This window comes from Lemur catta, chromosome 8, assembly GCF_020740605.2.
Source record: "Lemur catta isolate mLemCat1 chromosome 8, mLemCat1.pri, whole genome shotgun sequence".
Taxonomy (NCBI): domain Eukaryota; kingdom Metazoa; phylum Chordata; class Mammalia; order Primates; family Lemuridae; genus Lemur; species Lemur catta.
This window is the reverse complement of record NC_059135.1, coordinates 38654212-38673666: the sequence shown is the minus strand read 5'-3', so window position 1 is coordinate 38673666 and position 19455 is coordinate 38654212. Positions and strand designations below refer to the sequence as shown.

General features: G+C 41.5%; 1 protein-coding gene across 4 annotated transcripts in view; it reads left to right on the top strand.

Moving 5' to 3' along the window:
- The window catches only part of MYO1B (myosin IB), a 172487-nt gene that overhangs the window by 15653 nt on the left and 137379 nt on the right, over window positions 1-19455 (top strand). For 3 of the 4 annotated variants that reach the window (XM_045560108.1, XM_045560107.1, XM_045560105.1), the window contains exon 2: window positions 15258-15401. In XM_045560108.1, coding sequence (XP_045416064.1) covers window positions 15267-15401 — 135 coding nt within the window. In that variant the 5' untranslated portion in view covers window positions 15258-15266. Of the gene's footprint in view, window positions 1-1808; window positions 2019-15257; window positions 15402-19455 lie in introns of those variants that run through there. The other variant, XM_045560106.1, reaches the window with a different exon arrangement.

Genomic DNA, 19455 nt, shown 5'->3' with positions numbered 1-19455 from the left:
CATGATTTTAAATATGTGTGTGAAAAGAATTGTTTCTGCAAAAATTCATTCGAATACTTTGGAAACCACCTGATAAGAGGGAGTGTCTATAAATGCAGCCAATTTAGGAGTGGCCGAGATAACTGTAAAGGATTCGGAGGATCATAAAAACAAAACTATTCTTACTAATATTTCCAGTCATTCAGGATTGGTGGGTTAAGCTGTGACTGTGTAAAACCCGAGAATCTTACTGGCTCAAAGCAATAAGCCACGTTCTCACTGTCTGTTGGGGATCAGGTGAGCCCTTAGCTCCGTGCTGTCCTTATCCCCACTCAGGACACCGTCTGAGGGTCCCTGCAGCAGAAGGAAGGCTGTGGGCCTGAATCCAGCAACTCGAGGATGTGTGATCTAACCATGGAGAGCCGTAGTGGCGTTTGTGAGGGGCCATGCAGTCTGCCACACATTGCTTCCTGGGTGTCTTCACAGCCTCACGGTTCTTTAAGGAAATTGGACCTGGAGGATGATGCCATGAGGATGGTTTATAAAAGAAAGACCACTGAGTACTACAGGGACATACGCTCAAATAAAAGTCTTTGGCACTTTATAGGGCTTAGTTTAAAATAATGTGTTTAGATATGTAACATTTTTTTATGAATTCCAAATTTAACTGACTTAAAAAAATATCAACCCACCAGTCTTTATGCATTTGGATAAGAGGGCCTCTGCTTTATCCTAAACCCTCCTGTCTCTCACACACCCTCCATCACATCAGTTTCCCACCTTTTATGATAGATTCATCTGTGATTTCTCTTTCACGTCTCCTCTTATTTCATTTCCATTAGCACCACCCTAGTTCTTACTCCTGAACTACTGGATTTGTGCTCCAGGTGGATTCCCGGCTGCTAGCTTGCAGGGCCATTATGCAATTAGAAGAAGGCTCCCTTTGGGGCAGACATAATCCCGCAGGATCACCACTTGATTTCAGTCCCTGTTTTCCCCCGTAGTTGGCCCACTTTTATGCAGTGTGCAGGCTCAGCAGAGGCACAGAGCAGTCCTCCCTGCATCTAGTCGTTCTCCCAACAAGTTCAGACTATCTGTCCCCAGCTTAATCCTGTTTTAAATTTGTTGTCTCTATCCCTGCTCAAAAATGTTTTGGTGGCTTCCTGTCATCTGTATGTAGTGGCTGCCTGCAATTTTATTTTCCGTCAGACTGTCACCAGTGACTCTCAGTCCCACTTGTTTTCCGTCTTGGTGCGTTGACATCAGTAATGGCTGCAGCACAGACACACTGGAGAGGCCGTGCGATGCTTCCCTCTCTCCTCACACCCATTCCCACCACTCCGCTCCTTAGAGCTGACTGCGGTCTGGGCCTTAGCTCACTTTTCACCCCGGCTTCTTTGCCCACCAGCGCCCTATACCCTGTACTTCTGCCCAGTCACTGTCCTCTGAATATGTTTCGTTCTTCTTGCTTTAAAGTTCTTTTCTGCTTAATCACATCCTACTCATCCTTCAAGGCCAAGGTCAAGTCTCCCCTCTTCAGCCGTGCTGTGATCCTCCTGTGCCTTGATAATAATAACTCCACTTCTAAACATAAATGTTAATCTCTATATTCCCCATTTTGAGGTGAATTGGCTGCCCTGTGGGAGCACCTATTTTGTTGGTTATATTGCTCTTAAGTATTTTCTTTCCCTAACCAGACGGCAAATGCCTGGGAAGCAATAGGTGTCTCTCATTCTTTCCTCCCTCCATGCCTGCCCAGTGCCTGTGTCCGCTCGGAGCGTGGGTCAGAGCAGGACATTGTGAACAGAAGGGCGTCCGGGATGGGTAAGCATATCATACAGTCCTGGATAGAAGCTGAGGCCGCCTCTTCCTACCCACAGGACATTGACCTACTTTTCCCTTCTTATCTGTGTGCAAAATATTTGTTGTACTTAGTGTGTTCTCCCTGTCACAACGAATGTTTGTCTCTCTCTTTCATTTGAACTGACTGCTAAAGTGCTAGTTAAATCAGTGGAAAAAACAATGGAGAAGAAAAGTTGGTAAGCAGTTTTAATTTCTAAACTAGGGGAACCTTATATCATTTAAAAAGAACGCTATAGTTTTTCTATCTACCTGTCTACCTACCTACCTATTGAGAGATAAGCATAAGGCCAGAAATGTAAATTTTAAGTTTCCAGGCCTTTGAATTTGATGATTTGTAATATAATAATGTGTTTTGAAGCCTTTTTTTGATAAACTACTTATAGAAGGAAGTGAACTTCTCTTAAGCAGGCTTTTACAAGGTAGTTCACTGTTGTATATTTTATTTCTTACCAGAACTTCCCTTGGGAAAATTTGTTGTATGGCTCTATATGTGGTCAAGCTAATTAACTTTAAAAGTGGACTTTTGTATAGCTTTATAAGTTAATAACGTGTGTGCTACATTCAAGGGGAAAAAAGTGTGTATGTTGGGGGGGCATTTGTATGTATGTATCTTATATAAATATATGAAATAACTGCTGTATCCTTCAGAGCTTTTGGAAATTAGCAGATTACTCAAGTTATGGTGTCTTTGATTTTTATAGTAAGTAATACTTCCAATGTTAGAAAAACTAGAAATTGACCCAAAATGCTTCCAAATTCTATTATGATTGTTGATTTTAATCATTGTAGGTGAAATAATCCACCATGGTGATTTAGTTATTTTCTTTAAAAATTCTTCTTAAATGACAAAGTAGTTTTTGCCTTTTCAATTTACATCATCAGTGTCTTTTTTGGAACATCTTAACTATTTTTGTTTAATCAATTCTCAACTAATAAACATTCATGAAATCCTGATGTAAATGTATAAATCTTTTTCCCTTTGTTTACATAGCTTATCAGGCTTTATTTTAGTGGATAACTGCTTGAGGAAGCTTCTGAATTTTTATTATTCTAAAAAACTTTTTTTTTTTAACCACAAGTACAAAGGCATTACCAAAGCTGCGCTGTTGAGTAATGCATATTTTTCTCTTCCTTTATATATAGATTTCTTAATTTGTAATCTTTAGACTCCTTTTTGCTTTCATAACTAGAAGAATTTTTAAAAATAGCAGATGCCATTTTGTGACGAAGCGTGTAGTTACTGGTAAACACATAGAACACGTTCACGTGTGCCCCATGGCTGCACTTGTCTGCTTCATTCTGTGCCTCTCCTTTTGTGCTGTGTGTGGTTGTACTCTTAATACTTTTTTTTTTTTTTAATGGTGAGGTCACAGTAAAGAGAACTGCTTGCCTTTGCCTCTGAGTAAATGTCATTGAGAAAGATTTTTGTGGACTGGCATTTGCTGACTTTTTGGTTTTTAGCATTCTTTATAACCAGACCCGGGATGCATGCTCACCCCCAAATGAAGAAACTCAGTCTTTCCAGAGTGGAGCCTTTTTTGTTGAGTCAACAGTGATGGAAGCTGGGACAGGATCTTAGGGAGATGATGTGTTTTATACCTTTTGCCCAAGGTCTCACTGTGAGCTGACTGTAGAGCTGGGGCTGCAACTTGGATCTTCTGGGTGTGTTTCCAGATCCACTGTGCTAGTCACTCCACTGTCCGTGGTCTGTAGCAGGGTGCCAAAACTGCAGTTTTCCTGAGGGATAACTTGCTTCCTTACCCAGGAACAAGAAGAGTGCACTAAATTCAGTATATTTCTCCCCTTTGTCAATGAAAAGAGCCCGAGGATGGGAAGGCCCATGTTTTCAAAAGAAGGTAGTTAACACCCCAGTGTATTCCAGGCTATTTTATGTGAGTGCCTTGTTCAGTGGCTTGTCTTCCAGAACTGATCTGGGGGGCTCTCCAAAACTGATGGGTACAGGAAACACAATGTGAGTGCCTACCAGGTGCAAATCACTGGACTTTTAATTGGAATGAGGGAGTACCTTGGGTTATGGGATGATCTGGTCGAGTATAAAGAGAACAGAAAGAATGAATCTACAAGCTGTGTAAGCAGGGGGAGAGGGCAAGGGACAAGACTTGGGTGAGAATATTAGCACATGGAGTGAGATTGGGACCCTCTGATTAGTAAAGGTGATTCATTTGGAAGGGAAGTTTGTTTTTCCCTGGCAGCTGTATTCAATTTAATAATCACTAGTCTTTGGTGTCTGTGCACCCGCCAGGAACAAATCAGAGCTATAGGGATGTGCCAGTTATATTTGAGCAGTTTTACATTCACCTCGGGGTTCCAGGGTCTCAGCTTTGCCAATCTAAACACATTCGACTTCTCGGAATTTTTTTTATCTGTCTCGAGGGAACAAATTGAAAAGTCTTTGGTTATAATTAGCACGTTCCTCCGTACAGCTGAGTTTGTGTTTCTGGATGTAACAGTGGTTTATAGTTTTTGGCTACCTTGTCCCTCAGGAACTCGTAGCTCTTTTCAGACGTTAGCTCATTAATTCTGGTAACAGTGTGAGCCTCAAAGCATGACTCCAGGTTCTCCCCTAAAGCCAGGGCTGCTTGCTACCCATTCAGGACCTTCTAGGGTTGTGGCAGGTGCAGGGTCCAAGGTGAGGGGGTGGAGAGGGAGGCAGGGCCTTGGGGGAGGGCAGGGCTCTGAAGTTTCCCTGCCCTTTGACAGCCATGCCTGCCCTGACCTGCTGAGCCTCCTCCAGGCAATGACTGTAGGGGACAGTGATGTTGGCTGCGTTTCCTCCTCAGGGGTTAGAATTCCATGGAAGGTCGATTGCAAATGAGGCAACTCTCTAGGTTAGTTACACACTTCCCAGAAGACAGGATGAAGAGTCTGTAAGCTCTTCCAGGTCAGAAGAAGTGGGAATTTGGGAAGGGAGGAACTCATCTGGCGAGTGTGCTCTCAGTCAGTCCACATAACGATCCTGTGGAAGGATGTTGTCATCCCTGAGTTTTTAGAGCAGAAATTTGAATTCCAGAGATGAATTCCCTTGCATGTGAGACTGGGTCTGTGGTTGCACAGCCTGTGCTATACCATATTGGGGTGGATCAAAAGGGTCCTTTGTGGTAAACTATTGCTACAGCCTTCTGTAATGCAGACAGGCAGCTTCTCTTTAAAAAACCGTGTGGTGTTTTGAAGAGTCTGGCAACTTAGGAATTAGATTGAAGGGTGTGCTTAATATAATAGGTGTGAAAGACCATTCTCAGAGCAGTCAAGAAAGCTTCATCCTCACCCTGGCTCTCCCAGAAGCCAGATGTGCGACACCTCCTGGGGCCACTGGTTCGTCTGTTAAAAGAGGTTTTGCCTGGGATCCTAAGGTCTGAGTCCTTGCTCTTTAATTATAAACAAAGGCACTTTGAAATTTTGCTCTTAAGTCAGAAGGGAGAGTTGGTAGTTAGTAATCCAAAGCATTCCATGTTGTTATAGCAGCCACTGTTATTTTTGACTCAAAAGTCCTTCTAATTAGTCTAGATGCTATATTTGTCATACTCACTTTCCACAGTTGGAAAAAACTTTTTTCCCATCACTTTACAAATTGTGAAGTTCTAGGTGTTGTCTTTCAATCCTTAGTAACTGGCCTGTGCCTAGGATGGAGGGTCTTAGTAGTTGAGCTCCTAGTTGATGGCTTTTGTTAGTAAGGCCATCCTTTCCATACCCAAACAGAAGGAAACCTTGGCCTTGGCCCCTGGTGGCCTATGCAGAGGTGCTCTCTGGGGTGTTAACCCTTAGAGAACTGGAATGGTGAGTTAGTTGCCCCTCTCCCTCATAGAGCTTTTTAAAGCTGGAGTCAGGCTTTATGGTGTATGGGCTTCCATTTGCTGCTATCCGTTTGTTTATTTTCACTCCCTGTTCAAATCTATTTGATTTCCTCACTGCCTGTTAATTTAATGTCCTTTGTATTATCCAGAGTTTGAACACAAGGCAACAACATACTGTATGGAAATTATCCAGTAGTTGTGCCTGTTTCTTCCCTAATCCAAGAACCTAACAAAAGCCCTCCTACTAGCAATCCATTAGATATTTTTGGCAGAAAGCTTTAGAGGAAGGGGGGTGCTCAATATGTAGTTGGCTTTAACAGTGGAATAAAGGATTGGAAAGTGAGATGACTATAATTTGTGAAGTAAATGCCATGAATAGACACACCTTATATAAGTTTCTCCAAGCAAGTGTGTTGGTAGGAATGAAAATCAGCATCACTTGAACCTTTTCACAAATGCCTGTCAAGGCTCTCTTTGTCGTGTGCTTTGGGGAACCCTGCAGAGTACCCCATGTGGTACTGTGTGGCTCACCAGCCCCCTCTCTTTCCAGAGTCATGCTACTTGAGTAAGTTGTTCTAAAGAATCCAATTTTCATTCCACTTGCCCCTTAGGTTGGTGAATATGGAGAAAGTGTTTTGTCCTTTGGTTTCTAACTTGAGTCGTTCATGAGGATGTTCTTGGTGCGTCATCTGAGGCTCTCTGATTATCCTTTGCCAGTTATGACCTGGACAGAAGGGGTAGAGATGATGGAAACAGTCCTGGACGGAAGAACGGGCTGTGCCTCTCTAACGTGCATGCATTCTTAACACGCCAGCACCCTGGGTGTCAGCCACTCTGCACATTGAGAACTCAAGCCTCCCTTCTGCAGGGGAGGAGCAGACAAGCAGACTAACAGTTGTGAGGGAGGTATGTTGGCATAATAGTCTGACCAGGCTGCTGTAATAAAACACCAAGACTGGTGGCTTAAGCAACAAACATTCATTTCTCACAGTTCTGGAGGCTGGGAAGTCCAAGATCAGGTGGCTGGCAGATCCAGTTTCTGGAGAGGGCCCTCTTCCTGGTTTGCAGATGGCTACCTTCTAGATGTGTCCACACATTGCAGAGAAAGAGCGAGCTCTGGTTCCTCCTCTTCTTATAAGGACACTAATCTCATCATAGGGGTACACCCTCCTGATCTCATCTAAACTTAATTATCTCCCAAAGACCTCACCTCCAATTACCATCATATCAGGGGTTAGGGCTTCAACATATGGATTTTGGGGGGACATAAGCATACAGTCTATACAGTTGGCTTGCTCAGAGCACACTGCCTATGATGAATGGCCTTTCACACTGGTTTAATTTGGGGGGATTTATTTAAGACAAGAAGCTCAGCTGAACCTCCCGAGGGGCTACAACTAGAGCTACTCTCAGCGTCTAAAGTAGCTGTTGTGTCTGCCCCACATGGCCTGTCATCGTGCTTCATTCCTCTCTTCAGAGAGGCTTCTTCTGCGGGAGCCTGGCAAGGCTCCCCTGAATGACACCCGGTTCCCTGGATCTTCATGAACTTCTGTTCTGGTGTGTGCAGCCAGCTGCCTGTAGTCTCTGTGTCCTGATGCCAGCCCCTTCCTTGGAAGCTGCCATTGTTTTGGCCAGTGTGTACCCACAGCTCGGTTAGCTGTGGCCTGGTTGAGGGTGTCCTGGGCGGCCTCGGCACTTTTGTGTGTTGTGAGAGTTTGTCTTAGGGTAGGGGGACTTCTCATGGGAGAGATGAGAAAACAACAGTCAGGCTGTGGAGCCATGTGTTCTCTGCTAAGGAATTTATTTTTTTATTGTAGTAAAATATTTATAACATAAAATTTTGGCTGGGCTTTGTGGCTCACACCTGTAATCCTAGCACTCTGGGAGGCTGAGGCAGGAGGATCACTCGAGGTCAGGAGTTCAAGACCAGCCTGAGCGAGAGTGAGACCCCATCTCTACCAAAAAATAGAAAGAAATTAACTGGACAACTAAAAATATATAGAAAAAATTAGCTGGGCATGGTGGCACATATCTGTAGTCCCAGCTACTCGGGAGGCTGAGGCAGGAGGATCGCTTGAGCCCAGGAGTTTGAGGTTGCTGTGAGCTAAGCTGATGCCATCGCACTCCAGCCAGGGTGATAGAGCAGGACTCTGCCTCAAAAAAAAAAAAAAAAAAAAAATAGATAAATAAAATAAAATTTCGATTTTTAACTGTTTTTAAATGTACAGTTAGTTCAGTGGCATTGAGTACATTCACATTCTTGTGCAACCATCACCACCATCCATCTCTAGAGCTTTTTTATCCCAAACTAAAACTCTGTACCCATTAAACAGCAACTCCCTAGCCCCTGCCAGCCATCATTCTTCTTTCTGTCTCAATGAATTTGACTATTCTGGGAACCTCATATAAGTGGAATCATACAGTATTTGTCCTTTTGTGACTGGCTTATTTCACTTAGCATAATGTCTTCAAGGTTCATCTACGTTGTAGCATGTGTCAGAATTTCCTTCTTTTACAAGGCTGAATAATGTTCTATTTTGCATATGTACCACATTTAGTTTATCCATTCGTCCCTCGATGGACACTTGTGTTACTTTTACCTTTTGGCTATTGTGAATAATGCTGCTAACGAACATGGGTATACAAATATCTGTTTGGGTTTCTGCTTTTCATTTCTTTTGAGTATATACCCAGAGTGTAATTGGTGGGTCGTATGGCAACTCTGTGTCTAATTTGTTTTGAGGATCTGCTAAGAAATTGGAGTATTGGTTTAAAGCACTAGAGAGTTATTAAAGAATCTGAAGCAGGGTATGCCTGATCAGACTGTGATTTCAAAAGGTGACTTGGATAGTGTGGGCCAGACAAGGCTGTCGAGGGAAGGGATGGAAGTGAGAGTGATTAAGGAGGTACAATCAGTGAGCGAGGTTGGATATGAAGAGAAGAAGTAAGAGACAGGGAGAAACCAAAGATGAGAACCTGGGTCAATCGTGATTTTGGGGATTTAGGGAGAATAAGAGGTTTTTTGTTTGTTTATTTGTTCGTTTTGGTATTTTGGTGTCAGGTAGTAGATGATGCAAGTTTTGGACATGTATGGAGCACAGCCAAGTGGTAGAGATGGTCGGTGGGCAGGCTGTTGATGAATATGGGTTGCTAATTTGGGGGAAGGGAGAAGGTAAGAACAAAGGGGCAGATGGCCATGCAGTTTGGTTGAATTTAAAAGTGATGGGGGCGCTACTGGTATAGCTCTACAGTTTCATAGCTCCAACGGGTCTATTTCACATTCCTACCTTGAGATGATATATCAAAATTTATAAAAGCAGAAGTGATGGCTAGTTCATTGGCTATAAAAGTAATGTTTCAAAAGGATGCTCATAAATTCAAAAGGATTTGGACCAAAGCATAAGAGTGGTGAATTTGGTTAAGTCTTTTTGCTCATCTGCATTTTCTAATTTTTTTCTATAGTGAACATGTATTACTTTTAATCATTAAAAAGGTCTTTTGAAATTTCAAAAGTGGCCTGTTTTCTTGCCTCACCTACTAGACTTTGAGCTCCTGGGGGGTGGTGTGGGGAGGGGTGGTACCATGATGTTGTGTGTGTTTTTAGCACTTCATACAATGCCAGCAACACAACAGGACTCAGTACTGTAAGTGCTGGTCGAACTGAAAATGGAAATTTAATCTAACTCCTCTCAGAGACATGAGATTTGGTGCTGTTGTAAAAAACCTAGGAAGGAAATTCCAGTTTTTCTCAATCACTTAGCTCATTATATTAGGTACTGAATCACGTCCTATATAGGCTTGGCCCCTTTTTTTGCCTTTGTTTTGCCTTCAGGATTTGTTGAGAGTTATTTTGTTCATGAAATCTTGCCACATTGGCCCGGTTTTCTTACTCAAATGTGTTTCTCATGTTATTCTTAAAAGCATTAGTGATCTTGTTGGGAGCCAAGCGGCTCAATTCTGTTTCCTGTCCTTTGTTGATAATATGTTTTTGGAAGAATGGATCAAAGTGGCTTGAAACCACAGTCATTATTTTGCCTTCTGGTGGGCTGTGATGGAACCAACCCTTGGCAGCTGTGAGAACATGCATTGTTGTGTGACTCAGTTGTCAGTTGTAAATTTGCATACTTGTTTTCCCTTTGTATATCACTGAATGGCTACCATGTGCAAGAGGCTGGGCACTATGCTTTCAGGGAAATAAAGATGAATAAGGCGTGATTCTTGACACCGAAGAACTGATTCTCCAGAGAATGTGCTGTCATGCATACATGACCACCATACAGGGAGGTTAATGAGTGGAATTGGAGTCAGATAAAAACAATTGTTCCTATGCTAAGAAGACTCCCTGTAGGTGCTGCCTCTGATGTATATTGCTAATGATGTTATAATAGATGTGTTTTAAAAGTCATCATTTACAATTACTAAAGCAGTAGGTAACTGTTTTCATGAAGTTTTCCTGCACGTGACTTTTGGCTTTGCTTTAAAAGTTCTTTCAAATTTAAAATTATGTTAGTGACTTGATATTAATTCTTATTAATCATTGCACCTCAGATCTGACTTGTGAATATTCTTTCAAATTCTATAATAAAAGCGTTTCAACTTAAAAATATATGTTTGTTCTCATCTGTGGTACTCTGAGAACTTTGAATTCAGTGGAATTCAGTGAATCTCACCAGATAAAGTGAGATTTATTTCAGTTTATCCTCCATCTCATCTTAGTTATTGTTAAACTATTATTAAGTTAGTTAATTATTAATTTGGAATAACTTTTCAGTGTTATTTTGATATTGAATAGTGGAATGACCATGCACTTCACATGGCTATGCTGTTTTGTCTAGCTGTCTCTGTGTGCGGGGGCTCACAGCTTGGGGAATGTTGGTCTTTGACGTTCCCAGCCTCAGATGAGGTTGACATGGTAGGTGGCTTGCAATTTAAGGTTAGTGACTGGGTAGACTCACTATATTTAAATGTTAGGTGGCCATTTTAAGATGACATAGGTTGTTTATATTGCATTCTCTTGGATTTTGAGGAAATTTTGAAACAATGCTTTCAATATTTTAAACAGTAGTTTAACCCTGCAAAAGATGCCAGTAAATGAATTGGTGTATGTTGAAATATAGATAGTAATTTTGGAAGTTCCTGAGATGAGAGTAGGTAGGGGAAGAAACAATTGCAATCATATATTTTGTTTTTCTTGGCTGTACAAACAGCTGGAAAGAGCTGGCACGGCCATGGAGTTGCCTGGCACCAGTTGGTAGGCTGGTGGCTGGCCTAAACTGCACCCTTAGATAGAAGGACTCTGCTTCCAGGCTCCTCCACGGCTCCTCTGAAGGCTCCTGCAGCCATTGTGTTTTGTAGATTGCCTTTGCCAAGTTTAGGAGAAACAGGTTAGGTTTTACATAGCAATGAACATGTAACAGTGGTATAGTATTGTATGTTAGGCATAGTACCTAGTTTCATGTCAGTTAGGGATCTTTGTTGCTGGCAAGGCAGGAAGGATATAGAGACCCAGAGAATTGCAGGGGTGGGAAGACCTGGAAGGATAGATGCAGGCTGGGGAGATAGACAAGGAAGCAAAGAAGGGCCGGTGGGCTGGGCAGCAGGATGCGTAGCAGAAGCTGTGCTGCAGGACTGCCTGGTCCCTGTGCTGCTGCTGCTGCTGTCACCTCCCAGGAAGATGTGATTGGCTGCGCAGAAGCCATGTTCCCACTTCCTGCCTGTCTTGGGGTGGAGAGAGAACAGATCTGTCTCCTTTGGGTTCTGTAATGGAAGTTGGGTACTAGCTCTCACAAGATTACATATAACTAGGGAGTCCCGGGAAGTGGGAATGTGTACTGGCTAGACAAAATAGGACATCTATGTGAAGTGCATGGTCATTCCACTATTCAACATCAAAATGAATTTTTCTCAAATTCACTAATGTTGCAGGCACAAAGTCCAAGTCTCAGGGCACACCAGGCTGTGGTTTAGTCGGCTGTTTTACTATTATATAGAAAAGATGATCATCTTGCCAGTCCTGCCTTCCACCCTGTGCCTTAGATCAACCAGTTTTTGCTTTTTAGTATATTTAAAACACTCTACTTCCTGGTACCTGTCTCTTTTATTAGGTAAGATGCTTTCTGTTGCAAATAATAGAAAATCCACCTTGAACAGCTTAAACAATAAAGAGAACTAATTGGCTTACATGACTGAAAACTTGAGAGATGGGGTGTGGGTTTCAAATGCAATTTGATCCAGAGGCCTGGGATGTCAGCAGGGCTCCAGCTCTAATAATTCTAGGTAATTTTCTCGCCCTGCCCTCCTCCATGTATACTCTTCCTCTTCGGACTAGCCCCCCTCATGAAAGCAGAGTTGGCTACAGCAGTTCCAAGTGTCACGTCTGCAAGTCATGCTATCCAGAGGTAGAGAGAATCTTCATGCTTATATTCCAAGCCAGAGTCTCAAGCTCAGTCACTTGCCCAGGCTTGAATCAGTTACAGTGGCTGGGAGATGGGAGTGTATTGATTGACTTAGCCTAGATCACATGCTAATTCCTGGAGCATGGGGTAGCATCACCTTCCCCAGAACACATGCATTCCCACGGGGGCTCTTGGGAAGGGAAAAGGTAGATACCCCCATAGTAGGTATCAAACAATAAGTATCCCCAGTGCTCTGCAAATGTTCTCATTTCATTCTCCATGTAACCCCATGTGAATTCTACTGATGGTTGGTTTATGGAAATGTTGAGTTAACAAGCTCCTTCAGAGAAAAAAACGAATGGATTCTTTTGGTGGAGTAAATATACCAACTAATTTCACTGGGTGCCAAACCAAGGTTGGAGATGGTGGTCACCACATGGGAAACCAATCCATTTTTAGGAAGATGTGGACGTACCACCACACCATTTTCTTACTGTCTTGTTTTTACGTTGAGGATGAAGGAGGCTGTCACCGTATCCTCCTCCAAAGTATAATACCTAGATGCTAAAAAGATAAAATATAAACCTGTGCTTGAATGTCTAAATGAATCTTGGTATCATCTTTTCGGTTTGGTTTGCAAAAATTGCATTGTCAGAGATTTTCACTTTTTACCAACTGCCTCTAACCCAGCATGTGTTTTGCCCACTACTCTCCTTTGGATTATAAAGTTGGGACAGAGGTGTAAAAATCAGAACTCATACAAACTTTCTTGGAATTTATATTGGAAAAGATTGTAAAGCAGGTTTAATTACAGAGAAAGATTGGCTGCTTAATTATTGTTACCTGTAGTGAGGCAGGCCTTGGTGTCTTTCTGCCACTGTTTCTATAAATAGACTCTATACAGGAATCCACCGCAGGGCAGAGAGTTCCTATTCAACCTCTTTGCTTAATTTAAATTGCTGGTTTGAGGTAGTTATTTTTGAAACCCTTCTCAGGTTGACTTCCCCCTTAATCCCTAAGCCTTCTTCCCTCATCTGCCAAATTATATGTAATGCATCGTAGCTAGAGTGCTTTTGGCATTCCATGAGTCTGAGAACTTGAAATTTGATTTAAATGTTAATTTATTGTGACAGAGGTTGGGCACTCATGGTGCTATTCCTGTGCACGTCTGTCTGTGGACTTCGGCGTGGCCCTGCTGTCCCCCTGGCTGGCTCCTTGCTGCATCTCCAGAGCGGGGCTCTTTCTCCCATCCCCATAAATATTGTTCGGAAACAGAGCCTGGCCTACTTCAAAATGCAGGAACCCATTCTTTGGGCCCCCATTATTGGGTTTTAGTGATATCTGGGACTATTTATTCCAGGTGTAGTTGGTATAAAATTAAAAATACATAAATTAACAAAAAATTACTCTATTCTTTTGTGTATTAAATGGTTCGTTATTTGGTTGTTCTTGTTTGTGGGAGATCCTCTTGACTTCATCTTAGTCTCTCTTTTTGGCTTTTCAGAGGGTCCCCAATTTTTTTTAGTAGGGTCAAAAAAGGAAGGATATGTTTGTAGATTTATATAAATTGCTAGTAATTAATAATAATGAATCACTTAGTTACTAGCCAGCCCTTTCCAGTTCTCTCTCTCTCTCTCTTTTTTTTTTTTGTAACATTTTGGTCTTCTTTCCCAGTTCTCTTTAAAACAGACCAACTAGATATAGTTTCTATTGCCCCTAAGAGACCTACTGGTTGTTGTAGACTAGAATGGGAGGCCATTTTTTAAATTTAAATTGCTATGACATAAACAAGCAGACCAGCCTTTTTATGAAGGACGTAGTATGCTCGGGTGACTTCTTAATAGAAAAAAATCAAATGTACTTTCCACTCAATATCAGGGGCATGTATATATGTAAGTATTTATTAGTATTCTGAAAAATTGTTCAGTATTAGTATACTGAAGTTATATAAAATTGACTTCTGTATTGGAAACATTTAGAGAGAATAGCCCAGATGAATTTAGTTTTATCATTTTACCATTTGATTCTGGTCATATTAGAAGAATTAACACAAACATGTATGTACACACACATACAACATACATGCTCACATATACTCCAATGCCAACTTTCATTTTAACAAACATGCCACTTTCCTGTGTTCAGATATTTGAAAGAATTTTAGTACTTTTGACAGTGATCAGATTGGAAGCTTTGGGGACTTAGCATTTCACTGCTGGGTGACACCTTACACATTAGTAATGGGGTAGAATGCTGCCTTTATAATGTGCCTCTGTTTCCACTTGGTACACTTTTGCATCTAGCCAAAGGGAAACTATAGTATTTCTTGTCTGTTCATTGCCTATTAATTTGATTTTCCTGTTATACTGGCACATCTGTTGGAATGAAAATTAAGAACATGGAGGTCACTCTTGGCAGGTTATATCATATTGGCAACCTCTGATTTACAAGTGGGGGTTGTGTTCTTTTCTTTATATGTCCGTTTCGAGTACCTGGAATGAAATTTCCTCCCATAGATGCAATGTCGTAAGTGGTGACTGGGTTCTTTCACACCAAATGCAAAACACTCTTAAGTAACCATAGCAAGTGTCTTAATCTCTCTGAGCTTCAATTTTCTTGTCTTAAAATGGGGGTAACAATACCTACCTTATACAGTTATTATGAGGATTAATTAATGCATTAAAGTTCTTGGGGTAGTATCTGATAATGTGGCAAGTAACCAATAAATGTTAGCAGCATTACTTTTCAAAACATTATTTCTTGGGAAAGTGCATTCTGAATTTCATCATGGGATGCTAGAGGATATGTCTTGGAGGAAGCAGGTTCACAGTCTGGCATTGGTATGCAAGGCCTGGGGGAAAGGGCTGGGCTGGGTTTTCTTGCCCTGGAGTTCTGCAACTCTCGGCTGGGGTGAAGGGATGGTTTAAAGAAGAAAACAAAGATCATGGCTTTCTAGTGGCTCTTTCTGTAGGTGGCCTTTGCCTGGGATGAGAGGTGGGGAAGGAGCTTCATTTGTGGCAGCGGGTTGGCAAATGGGCAGCCAAGTCAGCAGCTTCTGACGTAGTTCATAGGGAGGGGAGGTTCTGACATCTTGTGAGGCAGGTGAGGGGCGTTTGGAACTTCCAGAGTTTCATTTCTCCAGCAGTGCCAAGAATCCATCGAAATAGTTTTGCTTATTTAAATTGACCCCTTTCCCTCTCTCCTGCAGCGGGAGACCATGGCCAAAATGGAGGTGAAAACCTCGCTTCTGGACAACATGATTGGCGTTGGAGACATGGTTCTTTTAGAACCTCTCAACGAGGAGACCTTCATCAACAACCTCAAGAAGCGTTTTGACCATAATGAAATATATGTGAGTATACGTGAAGGTCATCTGTGGTGTTTGGACTTTGTATTTTGTGGTAGACGGCTGGCTTTTCTTTCTCAGACTTTTCCTTTTTCTGTTTCTTAAAGTCCAGAAGTGTTAATATTTGTACCCTCAGAAAGAGTTTTGAGCATTTGGCACATAAGTAATATTGATTAGTTAAGTGAGTCTGCTTTCCAAATGGTGCTTATAGAGTTATCAGCTGTTTGCAGAGTATCGGATATTGGGGACATTCTAAAGCAAGTGGAACACTTTAGCATCTGCCCTCTGAGGAACATATGTTCATGAGGAATTTTGAAATCCAGAGGCATCTTCTTGGATGCCTTCATAATATTAATAAAATCTAATCATTGGGAAACTACTCATTAAAATATAAGGCAGTGAACTATTAAAAAAAAGACATCAACCTTCCTGACATTTGTAGTTAGTAGGGACAGAAAAAACTACCAGATAAGAATATATGCTTGGCCTCTGGAGATTTGGGGCTAGTCATGTCCTGCTATACAAAAGTATAATGCCATATACAAAAATGAAAGCATAAATACCTATTTACAATAATAGGAGGAAATTTCATGTTGTAAAAATTCTTTATAAGGGATTTCACAGTGTTACTTTAACTATCAAGTTCTCTAAATATGTATAAAATGTGAGTAAAAAATACATTTCTGTGTAGCTTTTTAGGAGTTTGCATAAAGCATAGAAACTTGCATCTCTGGAGATAAAGGTGTGCTGTTAACTAAACCAAAGAAATGGGGCATTCGTTCCCTAGACTTCTAGCTGAGAAGGAAGCAGGACGGATTGGATGGAAGTGTAGGGTTAATGGATCCTGCCTCGTATCTGAGTTCTCTTTCTGCTTTTTAAAATGTGCATCTGTGCATGGAGAAGAACTGGATTATGGGGACATGCTTCATATTTTTCTGTCTATCAATGTGGGAAAGAAATATAAATACATAAAAGGACAGGTGATAAAGTGATGCAAGTAGGATCAATTATAGCTTTTATAGAACTAATGTATTTTTAAAAATTTTATGCAAAATGATAAGCTATATTATTTTATGTCACATACAGCTTTCCTTTGTAGATAGCCAACTGTCTTAGTCTGTCTGAGCTGCTGTAACATAAAATCCATAAACTGGGTAGGTTATAGACAACGGAAATTCATTGGTCACAGTTCTGGAGTCTGGGAAGCCCAAGACGAAGGGACTGGCAGATTCGTTGTGTGATGAGGGCCTGCTTTCTGGTTCACAGATGATTGTCTTCCCACTGTGTCCTCACAGGATAGAAGGGGGAAGCTCTCTGTGGCCTCTTTGGTAAGGGCTCTAATCCCAATCATGTGGTGACACCTCTGTGACCTATTTTCTTCTCAAAGGCCCCACCTCCCAAAGCCAGCACATTGGTGACTATGTTTCAACATAAGAATTTTGGAGGGACACAAACATTCAGACCAGAGCACCAATCATGTTTCAAGGATAACTTTGGATAATTGATTTCTTTATGAAATCATGGTCATAATGTAGGACTTGAACTTTTAATCCTTCTCAGTTCATATTGTTGGAGGTGGGAGGAGGTTGATGGTAACATGAGACATGTGAATACTGCTTTGGGAATATTAATTTGATAACTGGATACTAAACTGAGGTGTAAGTGCTGATCCAAGGCCAGGCATGGTGACTCACACCTGTAATCCTAGCAATTTGGTAGGCTGAGGCGGAAAGAGTGCTTGAGGTCAGGAGTTTAAGACCAGCCTGAGCAACATAGCAAGACCCTGTCTCTAAAAAAAAAAAAAAAAAAAAAAAAAAGAAAGAAAGAAAAGAAAAAAATAAGCCCGGCATGGTGGCACATGCCTATAGTCCCAGCTACTCAGGAGGCTGAGGCAGGAGGGTCACTTGAGCCCAGGAGTTTGAGGTTGCTGTGAGCTATGATGATACCACTGCACTCCAGCCTGGGCAACAGAGTGAGACTCTGTCTCAAAAATAAATAAATAAATAAAGTGCTGATCTAAATGGAAAAGGTAGAAAATGCTGCTGCAGAGCAGGGAGGTGGCATTGTTTGGTTTGGCAGTGTGGCCGGGGTATCACATTCCCTCCAAGTGTAGCAGTTCTGCTTTCAGGTGGGAAAGCCTGACGATTCTCCAGCTTTAATTGAAAGCGTGGTCTGATATCGAATAAAAGACTTTAAACGTTGGTCTTTGAGATGAAGATAAGGGGAATCAATTATATTGTGACTAATGTTGCTGATTATTTTTCTTTTTGGCTCTAAAAAGCACAATTCACTTTTAGATGAATTGAAAATAGGATGGAGAGTAGAACATTACGTGCATTCAGATACCTGATTTGTTGTGGCCACTAAAAATAAAACAATCCCCTTTTTAACAAAATGCCAAGTGTTAACATTCATAAGTCTTTAGCAGACAAAATGTCTGGGTTTCAGTCCTACATAATTTTATTTTCAAAATTATTTTTGGAATGCCCTTTCTGGTTATAAAACAAAAGCAGAAAATTGATTTCAACTTCCAGTTATTCACATCAATTAATGTTTTCCATGATACTTTAGGGGTACTATTTCCATGAGATGTTTGCCTTCCTTTTATAACTTTAAACACACGTCATGTTGATGAGCTGGGTGTTCTCTATTTTAAGTGAAAAAAAGCAGATTGTAGAGTAATGTGTATAGTGTGATCCTATTTTTTAAAATAAATGGGGATTAGGGAAGAGCCGGGCACAGTGTCTTATGACTATAATCCCAGCAGCTCAGGAGGCTAAGGTGGGAGCATTGCTTGAGGGCAGGAGTTTGAGACCAGCCTGGACAACACAGCAAGACCCTGTCTCTAAAAAAGTGAAAAAAAAGTAGATGGATGTAGTGGCATGTACCTGTAGTTCTAGCTGTTCATGAAGCTGAGGAAAGGAGATGACTTGAACCTAGGAGTTCAAGGCTGCAGTGAGCTATTATCTTGCTACTGCACTCCAGCCTAGGTGGCAGAGTTATAAAAGAAAGGTACACTTTTTTTTATTTTTTCCCCAAAGAAAAAATGGGGAGGGGTATGAATATGTACATGTGTTTGTGTGTATTTGTACACACACACAGAAAGATATGTTACCTTTGTGTACACAGTGGCGTGTGGGAACAGAAAGGGTTACTCTTTTAGATCTCTGTATTTTGGAACTTCAGTGAAGCATATATTGCTTTTGTAATTAAAAAATGCTGCACGATAAATTTGATTACCATACTCCCCAGCCCCACATGTCATGTATCTTACCCTTGGGAAATCTATTTCTGGCCCTTATTCTGATAATACTCCTGCTTTGCTTTTGTTCATGGGTTGCCACAAAATTGTTTAGCTTGATGCCCAAGGCTAAGTTAATATGACAATGCAGCATTTTACTGTTTTGTCCTTTGCTTTGTTTTTTAATTCTTTCCCAGCAAATGAAGATGTAGTTAAGAAAAAAAATCTGTTTAATAGTCGCTCTGTTATACTAGAAAAGTGGGTGATCATTTAGGATGATCCATCGTGCGAGCATATGGAATGGTCATTTGTAGGTTCAGAGCCATGGTTGATAAGGGGACTAGTGAACGGAAGGACCCTTGGCCCAGAGTTTTGAACTCTGGGTACACCCAGAGCCTCAGCAACCTCCTGTGTGAACCAGCTTGCTGTTGGGGGGCTCTGTTCTTCCATCCTGCCATCCGTCTACTCTTCCTCTTTTTCCCCTCACATATTTAGAAATAAAAAATAGTTCCTGCCTTCACAGAGCTCTCATGAGTGTTTGCATTGCCCCGGATATAAGGTACCGATGCTCTGGAGCATTCACAACCCCTAGGGAACCTCTGGATCTGCAGCCAGCTGGCTTTGGAAGTAGACTCCCTTGTCATTCTGTCACACTAAACCTGAGGCTCTGTGTAGGACGAGGCTGCCTGGAGCTGGTCGGAAGTGTCAGGATGTGTTTGTTGCAAATAACACCTGCCCCGCCTGGTTTAAGCAACACGAGGAGATTTATTCACTTGTATACCTGACAGTCGGCAAGTAGTTCTGCTTTCAGAATTGGTT